At 34.5% G+C, this 12811-nt stretch overlaps 1 protein-coding gene across 5 annotated transcripts in view; it reads left to right on the top strand.

Moving 5' to 3' along the window:
* Nucleotides 1-12811, top strand: part of LOC138696396 (calcium uptake protein 3, mitochondrial-like) — a 1041982-nt gene that overhangs the window by 1003379 nt on the left and 25792 nt on the right. For 4 of the 5 annotated variants that reach the window (XM_069821301.1, XM_069821303.1, XM_069821302.1 and 1 more), the window contains 2 exons: nt 1265-1347; nt 4594-4659. In XM_069821301.1, the coding sequence (XP_069677402.1) occupies nt 1265-1347; nt 4594-4659 (149 nt within the window). The remainder of the gene's footprint in view (nt 1-1264; nt 1348-4593; nt 4660-12811) is intronic. The other variant, XM_069821305.1, reaches the window with a different exon arrangement.

The raw sequence follows: 12811 nt of genomic DNA on the forward strand, positions 1-12811 counted from the left end.
TATTATTATTATCATTATCATCAATATTAGGGTCCAACATTGTCATCATCATTATTATTATTATTATCATCACAGTCATTTTAAAAGTAGTTAATATCTATAGCGTCTTGAAAGTATCACTTATAAATCTTAAAAACTCACCCAAGATTGGTGGAAATATATAAATATTTAAAGTAAATCCACAAGAGCTGTAAAACACTGTTAATTAATATCCAAATTTCATAATGATTCATATTTTGTCTCGAAAAACAATTCTAGTTAGTAAAATTTTGTAGTTAACACACATTACAGTAATACTATGGGTATGCAACAAAACTATCTTCATGGTTCGATTATAATTACTGATTCCCATTAAATTAAATTGAAAGCTATTTCTTTGCGTTATTTATTTTATTAAGACAGTTTTATATCCAAGCAATCCTGTTATTACTGACGTTATAGGCTAAACATTCACAACACAATAGCTCAGGTTGTTGAATCCTGCGTTGCTGCAACCCAACCAGCAGTGATGTCGTGCTTGTTTCTCCAAGACTGGCTCCGGTTTCTTTCATAGGTGGAGGTCATCTTTGGATGGATGTTTTGCATTAATATGTATACTGTCCGTTCTAACTTCGGCGAGAATATTCCTAACACATTTCCCCCCTTATCTAGTAGCCTACTGTGGTCCAATGCACATACATTCATATATTACAAAGTAAATGAATTGCTGCGATTAATTAATATTAAACTTATTTTTGGTAAAGTGAAAGCATTTCTGTACACAGTTCAATTTCAGAAGCGAGGTCTACCTCACATCCATTTGTTCTTAATCTTGATGGATTGTTATAAATTCCGAGAGATTGATGACATTGATAGTGTGGTATCAATAGCTCAAGACTGTACATTTAACCATTTATTTACCAGAACCTGTTTTCAGTCATGGACAGCTTTATGTCAAAGTCTGAAAACTCCTTGCCATTTAAGTGTCTTGACGTAGATACATAGATTGTTCTCGACTTTAAATTCGTTTTGACACAAAAAAAAACATAATTTTGCCGCAGAATATTTAGTGGATCTTACAATATTATTAAGTGATACTTTAAGGCGTAATATCCGTACAATCAGGTGGATGCCTAAGCAAGATACATTTCAGGCCATAATGTCATAAACATGCTGTGTTGGACGATTTTTAATATAGGCCTGCTACTACCTTCATTTGATAGAATTCCGCATAGCTGTATAGTTTGATATTGTGAACCAAGCTTTGTGGTGTTTTTTTTTCTAGAGCCGCAGACCGGATTCCGCATCGCCTTCAACATGTTCGACACCGACGGCAATGAGCGTGTGGACAAGAACGAGTTCCTAGTGGTGAGTAATCACCATCCGCAAGTGGTGGCGTCGTTTTTTCAGTAGCTACTTCTACAGAAAATGTTTTTTTTTTTACATTTATTATATGATCAGATGATCTGTTGTCAAAGTGCGTGTTTGCTTGGAGGTCGTGCTCCAGATTGTAATGTTCTCTAAATTAGAATTAAGTATGTTTTGTTATTGTAAATTCAATAGAACGCAGAGTGAGACAAGTGGCCAACAGGCTTTGAGTTCACATAAATCTGAACCACAGCTACAAGACCACGCGTAACTTTTCACTTTTATTTTCTCTTTTTTATCATTACTTCATATCTGTTACATGTTGGTGCTTTGACCGTAGCAGCATGAACTAAAAACTGACAATAGTTCTGATTAGAGCTTCGACATATGAAGAACGGAACTTGTTAGGTTTCGATTTCGACTTTCGATGACTGAGAGAGAAGGCGTGTATGAAAACTAGGGAAAGCTTAAACTGCTTAGTTTTGCATTATAATACAATCATGAGAATAAAAGTAAACTTTCGCATCATTTTAGTGGCTACATCTGAGATATTTAAGTGCTGTACTACTACACTTAAAGTGACAATCCGCTGGATTAGTTAGTATCTTTTGTTTTAGTTATTAAAATGACGTGAAAGTTCTTTTTTTATTTTAAGATAGTCTGAAACTGAAGATTAGGAATTTGCATGTAACGAAAGTTTTAACTGGATTTCTGCTCACTAAAATTCATAGCACTAGCTTAAAACTTATTGATTTATTTTTCGCTTGTTTTGATTTATTCCATCCAATGTCTTATGTAACAGTCGTTTTCGTTTATATGTAGGCTTTACCCGCCGCTTTATGTTCTAAAAGATTATGTACCTTTCGATTTTTTCTTCAAAATTCGTTAAGTTACATTTAGTAGTACAACGCATTCCGGAATGAGATAGTGGTCAACAACCTTAGAGCTCACATAGGCTTATATATTGCATTCAACCTTAAGACCATTTACAAACATACGAACTTGCGTATGTTTTAGACTCATCTCTCCTTTCTCATTGTAATATTGTCACCGACGTCTTCATACTTAACATTCGTATTTCAATCTTTTCCTGTGGAAAATTATTCCACGTCTCTTCAGTGGAACAGCGAAATTAGAAATTAGTGTGTCGGTTTTCCATGGTGGTAGCCGGGCTCGAATCCCGGCGGGTTCAAGTAGAATTTGTAGTGAGCAAAGTGGTGTTTGGTGTTAGATTTTCGCGGAGTAGGCTACTTCACTTCCTCTTACCGATATTCTACCACTGCTCCATTAATGATCATAGTGTGGTGCTACGTAGTTCTCCTCGAGTACGGCGGTAAAAAAAACGACGGCTTCGGCGCGTTCCTCTTAGATGAGGACGCTTGGACAAATGATGAAAATTAAAAAATACTTAGCATAGTCGCCTTCTAGAGGAAAATAAAATTATACAAGGTGTCCACAGATTCAGATTTAAATAACAAATTATTGAGACACGATATCTGGATGCGGTTTTCTGTATGTTAATAAGAAACTGTAAAAGTTTTTGTGAGAATTTTGTTGAATTGTTGAAATGAATTTTTTGGTTGCAAGTGTGAATTTTAGTGAAATCTGAAATCTGATAGTGAAGGAGATGTGGACACCTCAGTGTATCCTGGTTTATCGAGACACCATCAGATACATAGGTGCACCATTACGTCCGGATCCAATATGGAAGAGAACAGCCATAACGGCCAACAATCCGGGAGTGGCACCGAAAATGTATACAGACTAGGAGTGTTCTGGGGCAAAGCACGAATGTGGAGCACATTGGACGTATACAAAGTGCATTTGTCCCCGAAGGAATCCTTTCTCAGAGTCAATTCTAGCCAGCATGTCGACAGCAAGTGCTGTGCGGCGTGGTCGATTATCTGGTTGAAGAGCTTGCACTAGCTGGACTTTGTACGTCTACAGCCTCAGATTCTTATAAAGGACTTTGTGGACAGTCGAACGTGGAAAGTTCAATTCCCTAGCGGCACTGCGAATGGACTTACTAGGACTTACTGATCGTGTCTCGATAAACCAGGATATATATTGTGCCATCTCCTAAGGTATCCACATCTCCTTTACTGGAAAATTTCAGATTTCAACAAAATTTACACCTGCAACCAAAAACTTATTTCAACAATCGAACAAAATTCCCATAAAAATTTGACATTTTCTGATTAACATGCAGAAAACCGCATCCAGATAGAAATTTGTTATTTACATCTGAAGTTGTAAAGCTTTTATGTGGACACCCTGTATATTCTTTGTCAAACACTTAGGACATGTAAAGATACCCTGAGAATTACCAGGCAACTACTGTGAACTGCTCTTCAGAGAGGAACTGATCACTACATATATTTCGAATAAAACCTTGTGAGACTCTAGAGACTCCTACGAGTAAAGCAGAAAATAACATAGTAAAACTGAGAAACAATAAGTCTCCAAACGCCGCGTTTCATGGACTTAACGAGGAGTCTTTGTTATGAATTGATTTAGATTGTTCAGCGTCTCATTCTAGCTTACACATTTTGGGCATTAAAAATCAATCCTTCTAATAATTGTGTTACTTTCTTGCATCGTGCCAAAGATGTAGTCGTTTCCAGCGTTTCAGAGCCACGTATGGACTTCATCATCGCTAAAGGCAAGTAAATAAGAACATATCTGTTGGCCTGGTAAGTAGTTCTTGATAACGGATCCATAAGAATTTTATCGTTTCCTTGCCTCGCCTTATGATGGAGCCAATACGTTGCTCCGAAACGTTGGATGTTTCACGAAACAAACATAAAAAAATTTAATATAATAAAAATATTAAATAATACAAGTCTTCTGATGTCACTCACGAATAAGTATACCACGTCATATAATAATATTTCTTCTTGATTTTTTTAGGAAACAAGTTGAACGTTTACATAAAAACATTCCATATAATCAGTTCTATTTGATTTTGAAGCAATAGTGATTGTGTTTACAATTAGTTTTAACATTTTCTCGATATCTGAATTTTAGTATTAACTATGTACCGTTTTAAATGTTACATCCACCTAAATATTAATATTTTAAGTTACAAAACTTTCACCGTATAAGAACACACCCTATGGTTTTCCGTGTTTGTGTATGAACTAATTTTTTTCCAACATGAATCTTCTTAGCAATGATTTTCAGCCATTGGAAGTCAGAGAATGTTACAGAATATTGATAAAATCTGCGGTGCTGTGTTGGCTGCAGATCCGGCGCCTGATGGGGGGCACCCTGATGTACGAGCGGGACACGGATGAGGCGACGCGCAAAGTTGTGAGTGGATGTGTGTTCTAACCCCGCTGCTGTCACCATACTCTGCTATTTCGTCAAACAGTTAAATATTTTTATAAAATCTCGAAACGTGTCTGATGTTTCATTATGTTCTATCTGTTATTTTTAACTGCTTTCAAAGAATCCGGTTGGTTATATTTACTTTTCGTGTTTATAGAGCTTACATTGACCTGAGCTGATCGGAGAGTAGCTCGAAAATAGATGGTGTTATGATAAAAGCATTGTGACTGAAAGGGTCAGTATTAAATTGCCAGAGCGCACAGTATAAATTTCTGATAAAACTTTCCTTTCAGATTTTTTTAAAGATATGTCATTCCATCGATACAAATCTGCCTACCAACACTAGACATAAATGAATGACTTTATAATCAAATAACTCATAAATTCTCACCATTGACTTCAGTAGCAGCGCTTCTGGCTTTAAACCAATAAACCCGGGTTTGATTCCCGGTAGGGAACTGGAAATTTGTCTCTCTTCTATATGGCCTGAATATACCCATACCTTTCTTGTGTTTTCCTAAGTGGTGGATTTGCGCCTTGTTGACTTCAGGGCTGGGTGTTCCCCTATTTCTGTTGAGTTTTGTTTCAAAATTACCACAAGAACAAGGACGCAAAAGACCAGTAATATCAGTTCTTAATGGTATGTGATGATGATTTATAAATAAATGAATTCGTATCATAGGCTATTCTAATATAATACTTTTTATTTTGAAAAAAAAAAGTGGCAGGAATGGAGGTCAGAATCTCACACTTGTGGCTCATTGTTTTGAGCGTCTTACTAAATTTTAACGAAGTTTTAACGTCAGAATTAAATTTTATGTTTTAGTTTCAAAAATTAACAATAGTATGTATTTAGCATGCTATATGGCTTTCAGATACGAATATAATGGTAGACTGAATTAATATGATAGCGAGTAGCCATAGGTACAGTTCGTAACTTTGTTGGTTGAAGGAGCAGAGTGTGGTGACGGTGCATTGATTCCAGGTCTTCGCCAGCTTGCATCTATAACCATCACTACAAGGGTACAAGGATAGCATGGAAGCATAACCTCCCTGTACCCTTGAGAACAAGATCTGTCTTCCAAACACCACGCTGTTCAAGGCGGTTAATATTTTAAACCGATATCTGTACTTCATCTCCATTTCTTAAATTACTAAGGACATGGTATGTCAAAATTTTTATTCAGTCTGTATTTTGATTTTCTAAAAATTAAGTTGTTGTTTATACGTGTATAAGTGAATACTGGCTGTAAACACTGTCTGTTTAAAGTATAAACCTATCTAATCAAAAGTTTTTTGCTAAAGGAAATACTTTTACTGAGGTAAAGTGTCGCTGTTGCTGTGTCGTTTCTTCTTTCTTTATTCGTTCTTTTTGTTATTTCTTTCTTTCTGCACTTTTATCGTTCCTCTCTTTTTCCTTTCTTTCTTTTGTTCGTGCATTCATTCATAATTTTATTTTCATTATAATTTTCTTTCTCTGTTTTTTTTTCTTTTGTCAGTAGTGTTCACTTTTTGTTCCTTTCTTAGTTTGTTTACATTTCTTTTTTTAATTATTTCATCTCTTTGTTATTTATTTATTTTTTATTCACTCAATCATTCATTTATTTTTAAAAATCTATAAATCGTAAACCAAATTTTTATTATTTATTAACTGTGTAAAGTACTTTGATTCGATATAATAATAATTATTATTATTATTATTATTATTATTATTATTATTATTATTATTATTATTATTATCACTCTGCTGAAGAATTATTCTTCAGCAGAGTGATTGAGTTTTATATTAAAAGGGCACGAAATCGATTTTTGCTTCACATCACACTCTCTCTCCCTCCCCCTAACTTCCCCTACCTCCCCTCCCATCATCTCCTCTTCCCCACTTCTCCTCTGCCCCTATATTCCCCTCTACCCTCTCTTTCCCCATCCTCTCTCCCATCCCCTCCCGCTCCCCTCCCCCTCGCATTTCCCCTCCCCTTCCCCTTCCACCTCGACCTGCACCTCCCCCCACTGCCCCTCTCCCGCTCTCTTCCCCCTCCCCTCCCTCTCTCCCTCCCTCCCTCTCTCCCTCCCTCCCTCTCTCTCATCGGAACTTCACAAGTCTACAACCCACCTGATGACTCAGAAGGAAAAATATATATTTTAGTGGGTTGTAGTATGGACTATTATGAATAAAAAACGTCATATAAAAATATAGGCCTATTCAGTTTTCAGTGGATGTGAAGATACAGCTGTTTAAATGTTCATCTTGAATCACCTTGCACTCTGATTAAACGTCTTGCACTGTCATTAAAGTATTACACTCAAAAAAGTAATCTTATTCAGCATTTGAAACTTTCATAATGCATAATTAAGTACGACATGAGACAGTAGAGGGGCAGAGAAGACCTGATAGCCTTATCTCTACCAGGTTAAATAAATAAATAAATACTAAATAAATACTAAATACAGTGATGTCTATTAAATGGAAAACAAACTACTCTACTCGGTTAAAAACTAAAGACAGACAGTATTTTACATCATACATGATCATGTTTAATAATAATCTTTGGGGTAGCTGCCATCTTGTTCACTGCCGTGTTCTAACCTCCTTGAGCAGCGTGGTGTCTCTATTACCAGCCAGGTGTGCAGTCGCTTGCGTGTGCTAATTTATGTTCCATTGTTTCAGACTTATTCATCTTTCTAGTAGTGAAAATCGTCTGTGCGTTTCTTTGTGTCATTTTTAGAGTTTACAGCAACAGGAAGATTTGGTGGAGGCTGGATTTTGTGTAGGTTGCTTGTGTAGCAGTTTGCATACTAACAACAACTGTGCAATCACGTAAAGAGCTTTTTTTAATCATGACCACTGTGTCTGATAACTAAAATAACCATATAAATATGACTGACACTGTTAGAAAGATAATGTAATCATGCCCTTCAATTGTATATATCTTCATATGAAACACTTTTCACCAAGATAAGTTATAGAAACTTAAAAACTGCAATTAAAGACATTACCGATACCGTAGATTAAGAGTAAATTTATGAACTTTTTTTTTTCTCTTTCAAATTAATTACTTTCCTTAAAGCACATATTTACAAGCAGTGAACATAAATTTATATAAAAATAGTATTTTTCACCACTTAGATGTTCCAACATAGTTTCTTGGTGGCTTGACTTCCTCTCCATATTCGAGAATTTTATTAAGGAATTTCCTTTAAAAGATTTATGTAGGCCTAGTATACAAGTTTGAGCTGTAGTATGGAGGAATCTTAATAATTATGTATGTAACGTGTTTGTAAAGTGGAACTTTTTCGTACGAATGCAAAGATTATCAGTTTGAGTACAAAAAGTCCACGCCATACAAGTTATAGTACTGTAACAAAAAAAAACACATTTTAAATAAATTTAATCTACTTATAATATCATGATAGAAACATATCGTACGATGTCCAAAAACAACAGAATCTGTAATAGGTTATAGTAACTCATTGTTCGAATTTTAACATTAATTGTAGGCCTAATGCGCTTAACATTCTATTTCTATGGTGACAAGTGATACAGGCGTAATATAGGGTAACATACCAGGCCATGAAGTTTGCGATAATAGTTATTCACGATACAAGTGTTAAAATGGCATTTTATTTTGTGAGTAGGAGTGTCTGCGAAACGACGCCGCACAATATTTTTTGACGGCCGCTCGTCCTTGCTAGTAGACTATAGAGACATTTTCCCCGTCTTTTCCATTGATATAGTCCCCTCCATTGTAATAGTGAAACTTTATCACATCAAAAGCAGATTGTTGTATAGCTCAGTGGTAGAGAATTCGACTGCAAATCGAGAGGTTTCCCGTTCAAACTCGTGCGCCCCTTAATGTCTTATAATTACATTTAATTCTGAATTGTTTCATAGAGCTGTCAATAAAATAATTGTTGAAGTAATTTATTCAATTTTTGTATGTTTCTTAACCAAAAAACTATTCTTTTTTAAAGCAGGGCTGGCATTGATTGTACCTCTTATTTTTCGGTTATGATTGCTATCGTGCGATATCTGGTGGAAAACAAATTGACAATCGGCACAAAGAGTTTAAAGCCAGCGTTAATGTTAAAAATACTTTTCGCACACAACCTTATAATAGTCAATTTTTAAGATGCTTGCCAAGGATTAAAAATCTACTTTTAGGAATGGTGTTTAAAAAGTAACTTTACTTCACGGTGTTCATTATTCACATGTGCATGACTTCTACTTTTTGTTATGGTAGTAAATGCAATAACTTAAAATGTTCAACTTGCCGCGAAAACTTAATTCTGCATATTACGCATGACAGTGCTTGCAGATGAGGCGATGGCTTCGATGCTATATTGCCCAGCCATGTGCTCCCCTCTACTCAACACGAATGTTGAAAGTACAGCAAAAAAACTGTTTCAGAACACCACGGATTCAGTTCACTAGATACACTAATTATTATTATTGTATTTAACGCGCAGCTTTTCCTTAGAAATTATTTCACAGCTTTTTGCTATAGCAAACTAACCATTTCCATTTTTTTACGTGTTAAATGTAATTATTTACTTTTTAGCTTGGACTCGTTTATTTGTGACTCGCGCTTAGATGATGCGCAAATTGAAAATGAATCTCATGCTAATTATTAACAATAGACCTACTAATTAACAAAAATATTTGTTACAGTAATAATAAACTGTTTTCATAACAATTTCACTAATGTATGGCAAAAGAAAAATTATTGCCCACTCGAATGGCACTCCAGTTTTAAAATGTTGGTGCCGAGTTTTCTTCTTCATGATTATTATTATTATTATTATTATTATTATTATTATTATTATTATTATTATTATTATTATTATTGCAGCTTAATATAACTATCCCAGAGATTCTGAGAGATTTCTGGTAAACAGGTAATCTATGGGACAGGTTTTTTAGAATATTTTTATTTTATCTACCTTTCTGATTCTTGCATAGCTCCATCATGGCCATCTCGTCGTCTCTGAAAGGTGGCAAGTAAAGAATAACGGTCTATGCTCAAATGACCATTTGATTACAAACCCTTTGAAATTTTAAGTTTTATGTCTAAATTATGAAATGCCTGAACTCAGAAATTGTTATAAATCAAATAAAATATAATAAATTTCGGAATATGTATTATATGTCTTTCTTGTGTTAAATTCTATCCTACCTGGTTAACATGTTTCGGTCTGTTGTTGACCTTCTTCAGAACTGGCTGTTGCTGGTCTTGGCGCCTTTTGTTTTGTTTCCTGTGGGGGTGTGTTTGTGTAGTGTAATGTGGAGTCAAAGAGTGTGTGTGTTCTGAAACTGAGTTGTGTGTTGAGAATTTCATTTGGATGTGTTTTTGTGTGTCTGTCTATTTCGTATTGTTCTAGTGTGTTTAATTCAACATGATCAACATCAACACAGACATGGAAATTCTACACATCCAACCAAAAAGCCAGAAACTAAACACACTAGAACAATACGAAATAGACAGACACACAAAAACACATCCAAATGAAATTCTCAACACACAACTCAGTTTCAGAACACACACACTCTTTGACTCCACATTACACTACACAAACACATCCCCACAGGAAACAAAATAAAAAGCGCCAAGACCAGCAACAACCAGTTCTGAAGAAGACCAACAATAGACCGAAACATGTTAACCAGGTACGATAGAATTTAACACCAGAAAGACATATAATACATATTCCGAAGTAATGTAGTGTTAAAAGTTGTGTAATCAAGATATGTAATAAATTCTTCAATTTTTACTTTTTACATTTCAGTTTTAAGGTACATAAGGCAGTGATTGCCATTTTTTGCTTAACAAATTAGCTTTAATTGTTATAAGTAACTTGTAAGTAGTATTTTGTGTGCTGTTTTCCTTTAATAACAGATCATCCATAAATGGATTGCGTCGCCTTTGGTTATGTGCTGTCTTTTTCAGTAAGTCTCGGATTTTTAGGATCTACAAATATTTTAATTTGGCTTTTCCGCTATGAATTTTACGATTACTTATACGAGTAGAGAAGGAATTAAATGTTTCCAGCATATACCACTATGTTTTAAATATTGCTATAGTTTATCGTATCTTCAGACAAAACTTTTCACATTATTTATAAGTCAACAAAGACAAAGATGCTTATTTCAATATAATTATTTAGTAATTCGTGACTATTGTGAAATAATTTTCTTTTAGTTCCACCTTTTTTAGCTGCACAATGATATACTTCGAAAAATTTTTAGGGGTGAACTCTGTGTCTCTGCGCTTTAAAACTGAAGATTAATAGAAATTGATTACTTGATGATCTTAGTAATCAGCAGCTATTCTTTCAGTAAATAAAATAAGTGAATTGATGAATGAATATGTAAATAGATTTCAGAATAATACATCATTAATTTCGAGAGAAGTCGCAACAAGTCAACAAAATTATGATGATAGTGATGATAATAATGATGATAATTAATATGATGGTGATAATGATGGTGGTTTTTGTGATGATTGTCATGGTAATAATGATGACTAAAATTGTGATAATGTTGATATGATAATTATAATGATGATAATGTTTATAAGGTTGTGATGGGTGATAATAATGGTGGTGGTGATGGTGTTGATGGTGATGGTGATGATGTTGATTAATATTATGGTGATTAATATTATGGTGATGATGGTAATAATGATAACATTATGATGATTATAATGGCGATAATATTGATAATTATGGTGGTAATGATGATGGTGATGGTGATAATGATGATGTTGATGATTATGATGGAGATAATGGTGATAATTATAATTATGTTAGTAGTGGTGATAATGAAGATTATGAAGATGATGATGGTGGTGGTGAAGATTTTGGACTAGAATTGTTAAACCTCACCCTGAAATTTGATTTTTTCAACCGTATCAAATCTTCAAATCATTTTGTTCGCTTAAACTTGAAACGTAAAAGAAAACTGAAACTTCGATGGTAGCAATTGTAGTGATAAAAAAAAGAAACTAAGAATTCGGGACTTATTTTTATTAATTACTCAAAATGTAAGTTATATAAGCACAGAAGCCATCAGTCTTGCAGTATTGAAAGTCATTATGGGTTTTCGTTTGTATGAGCATGCCATTGCTTTCTACTAACTTTTTGTGTGTGTGATTTGTGTGATTATAAAAGTTGCTGTATGCCTCTGGTGTTCTTGTTTTGAAAACTTCTGTATTTATGTAGATTTGTGTTTACCGGATGTCGATTCACTTTATTATACAGCTTGTTTTGTAAACTAATTTAATATTTTACAAACGTCTAATTAATCTAATGTAAACGAAATAATTTTTACGTTTTTTGTTTGGAATGTAAGCCTATACCAATACGTTGAACAGAGCTTTCTTAACTTTTCACATACTTCGGAAATATATGTTCCAGAAGTAATAATATGGAGTAAAATATTGTAATAGAACTACATTGAGTTTCTGCATATTGATAAAATGAAGTATATGTTAGCAAACTTCGTAACAGATTAGACTATGTGCGAGTAATAGAGATTTAAGAGTTGTCAAATGCATGCATAAAGTTATAGAATTGTGTTGTCATTGCTAGGGCTGACAGTACATGTGTATAACGTGTTTAATCTATGTCTTTGTGTCGAAATTCTATGGCAAACATCTTATATTTAATTTGCTTCTGATAATTATGTTGTTATGTTATGTGAGTCATAAATATGTTTGGAAAACGCGTGAGCGTGCTCTTGGATAAAAAATAAGAACAATTCCTTAAATGAAAATTTGACGGAAAATGCTTATTTATTGGAGAAATGATCATACTTTGTTTTTGTTCTTTTATTGTTGTGTCACAAGTAGGTACATGTTTGGAAACTTGCCATTTAACGTTTACAAAAGGTGCTCAATGTGTCTTCTTCCATTGTTTACACATGCCTGAGCACGACGTACACACGACTGGCGAGTTCGCTCAAACACCATGTTGTCACCACGGATCAATTGGCATGCATTTTCAACACATTTCAATAGCTCCTCTGCATCATTCACTGGTGTTGCATAGACGATAGCCTTCAAGTGACTCCAAAGGTAAAAATCTAATGGGGTGAGGTCGGGTGTTCTGGGTGGCCAAGGCACTGGACCACCGCGTC

The sequence above is a fragment of the Periplaneta americana genome, chromosome 3 (genome assembly GCF_040183065.1).
Source record: "Periplaneta americana isolate PAMFEO1 chromosome 3, P.americana_PAMFEO1_priV1, whole genome shotgun sequence".
In the NCBI taxonomy this organism is placed as follows: domain Eukaryota; kingdom Metazoa; phylum Arthropoda; class Insecta; order Blattodea; family Blattidae; genus Periplaneta; species Periplaneta americana.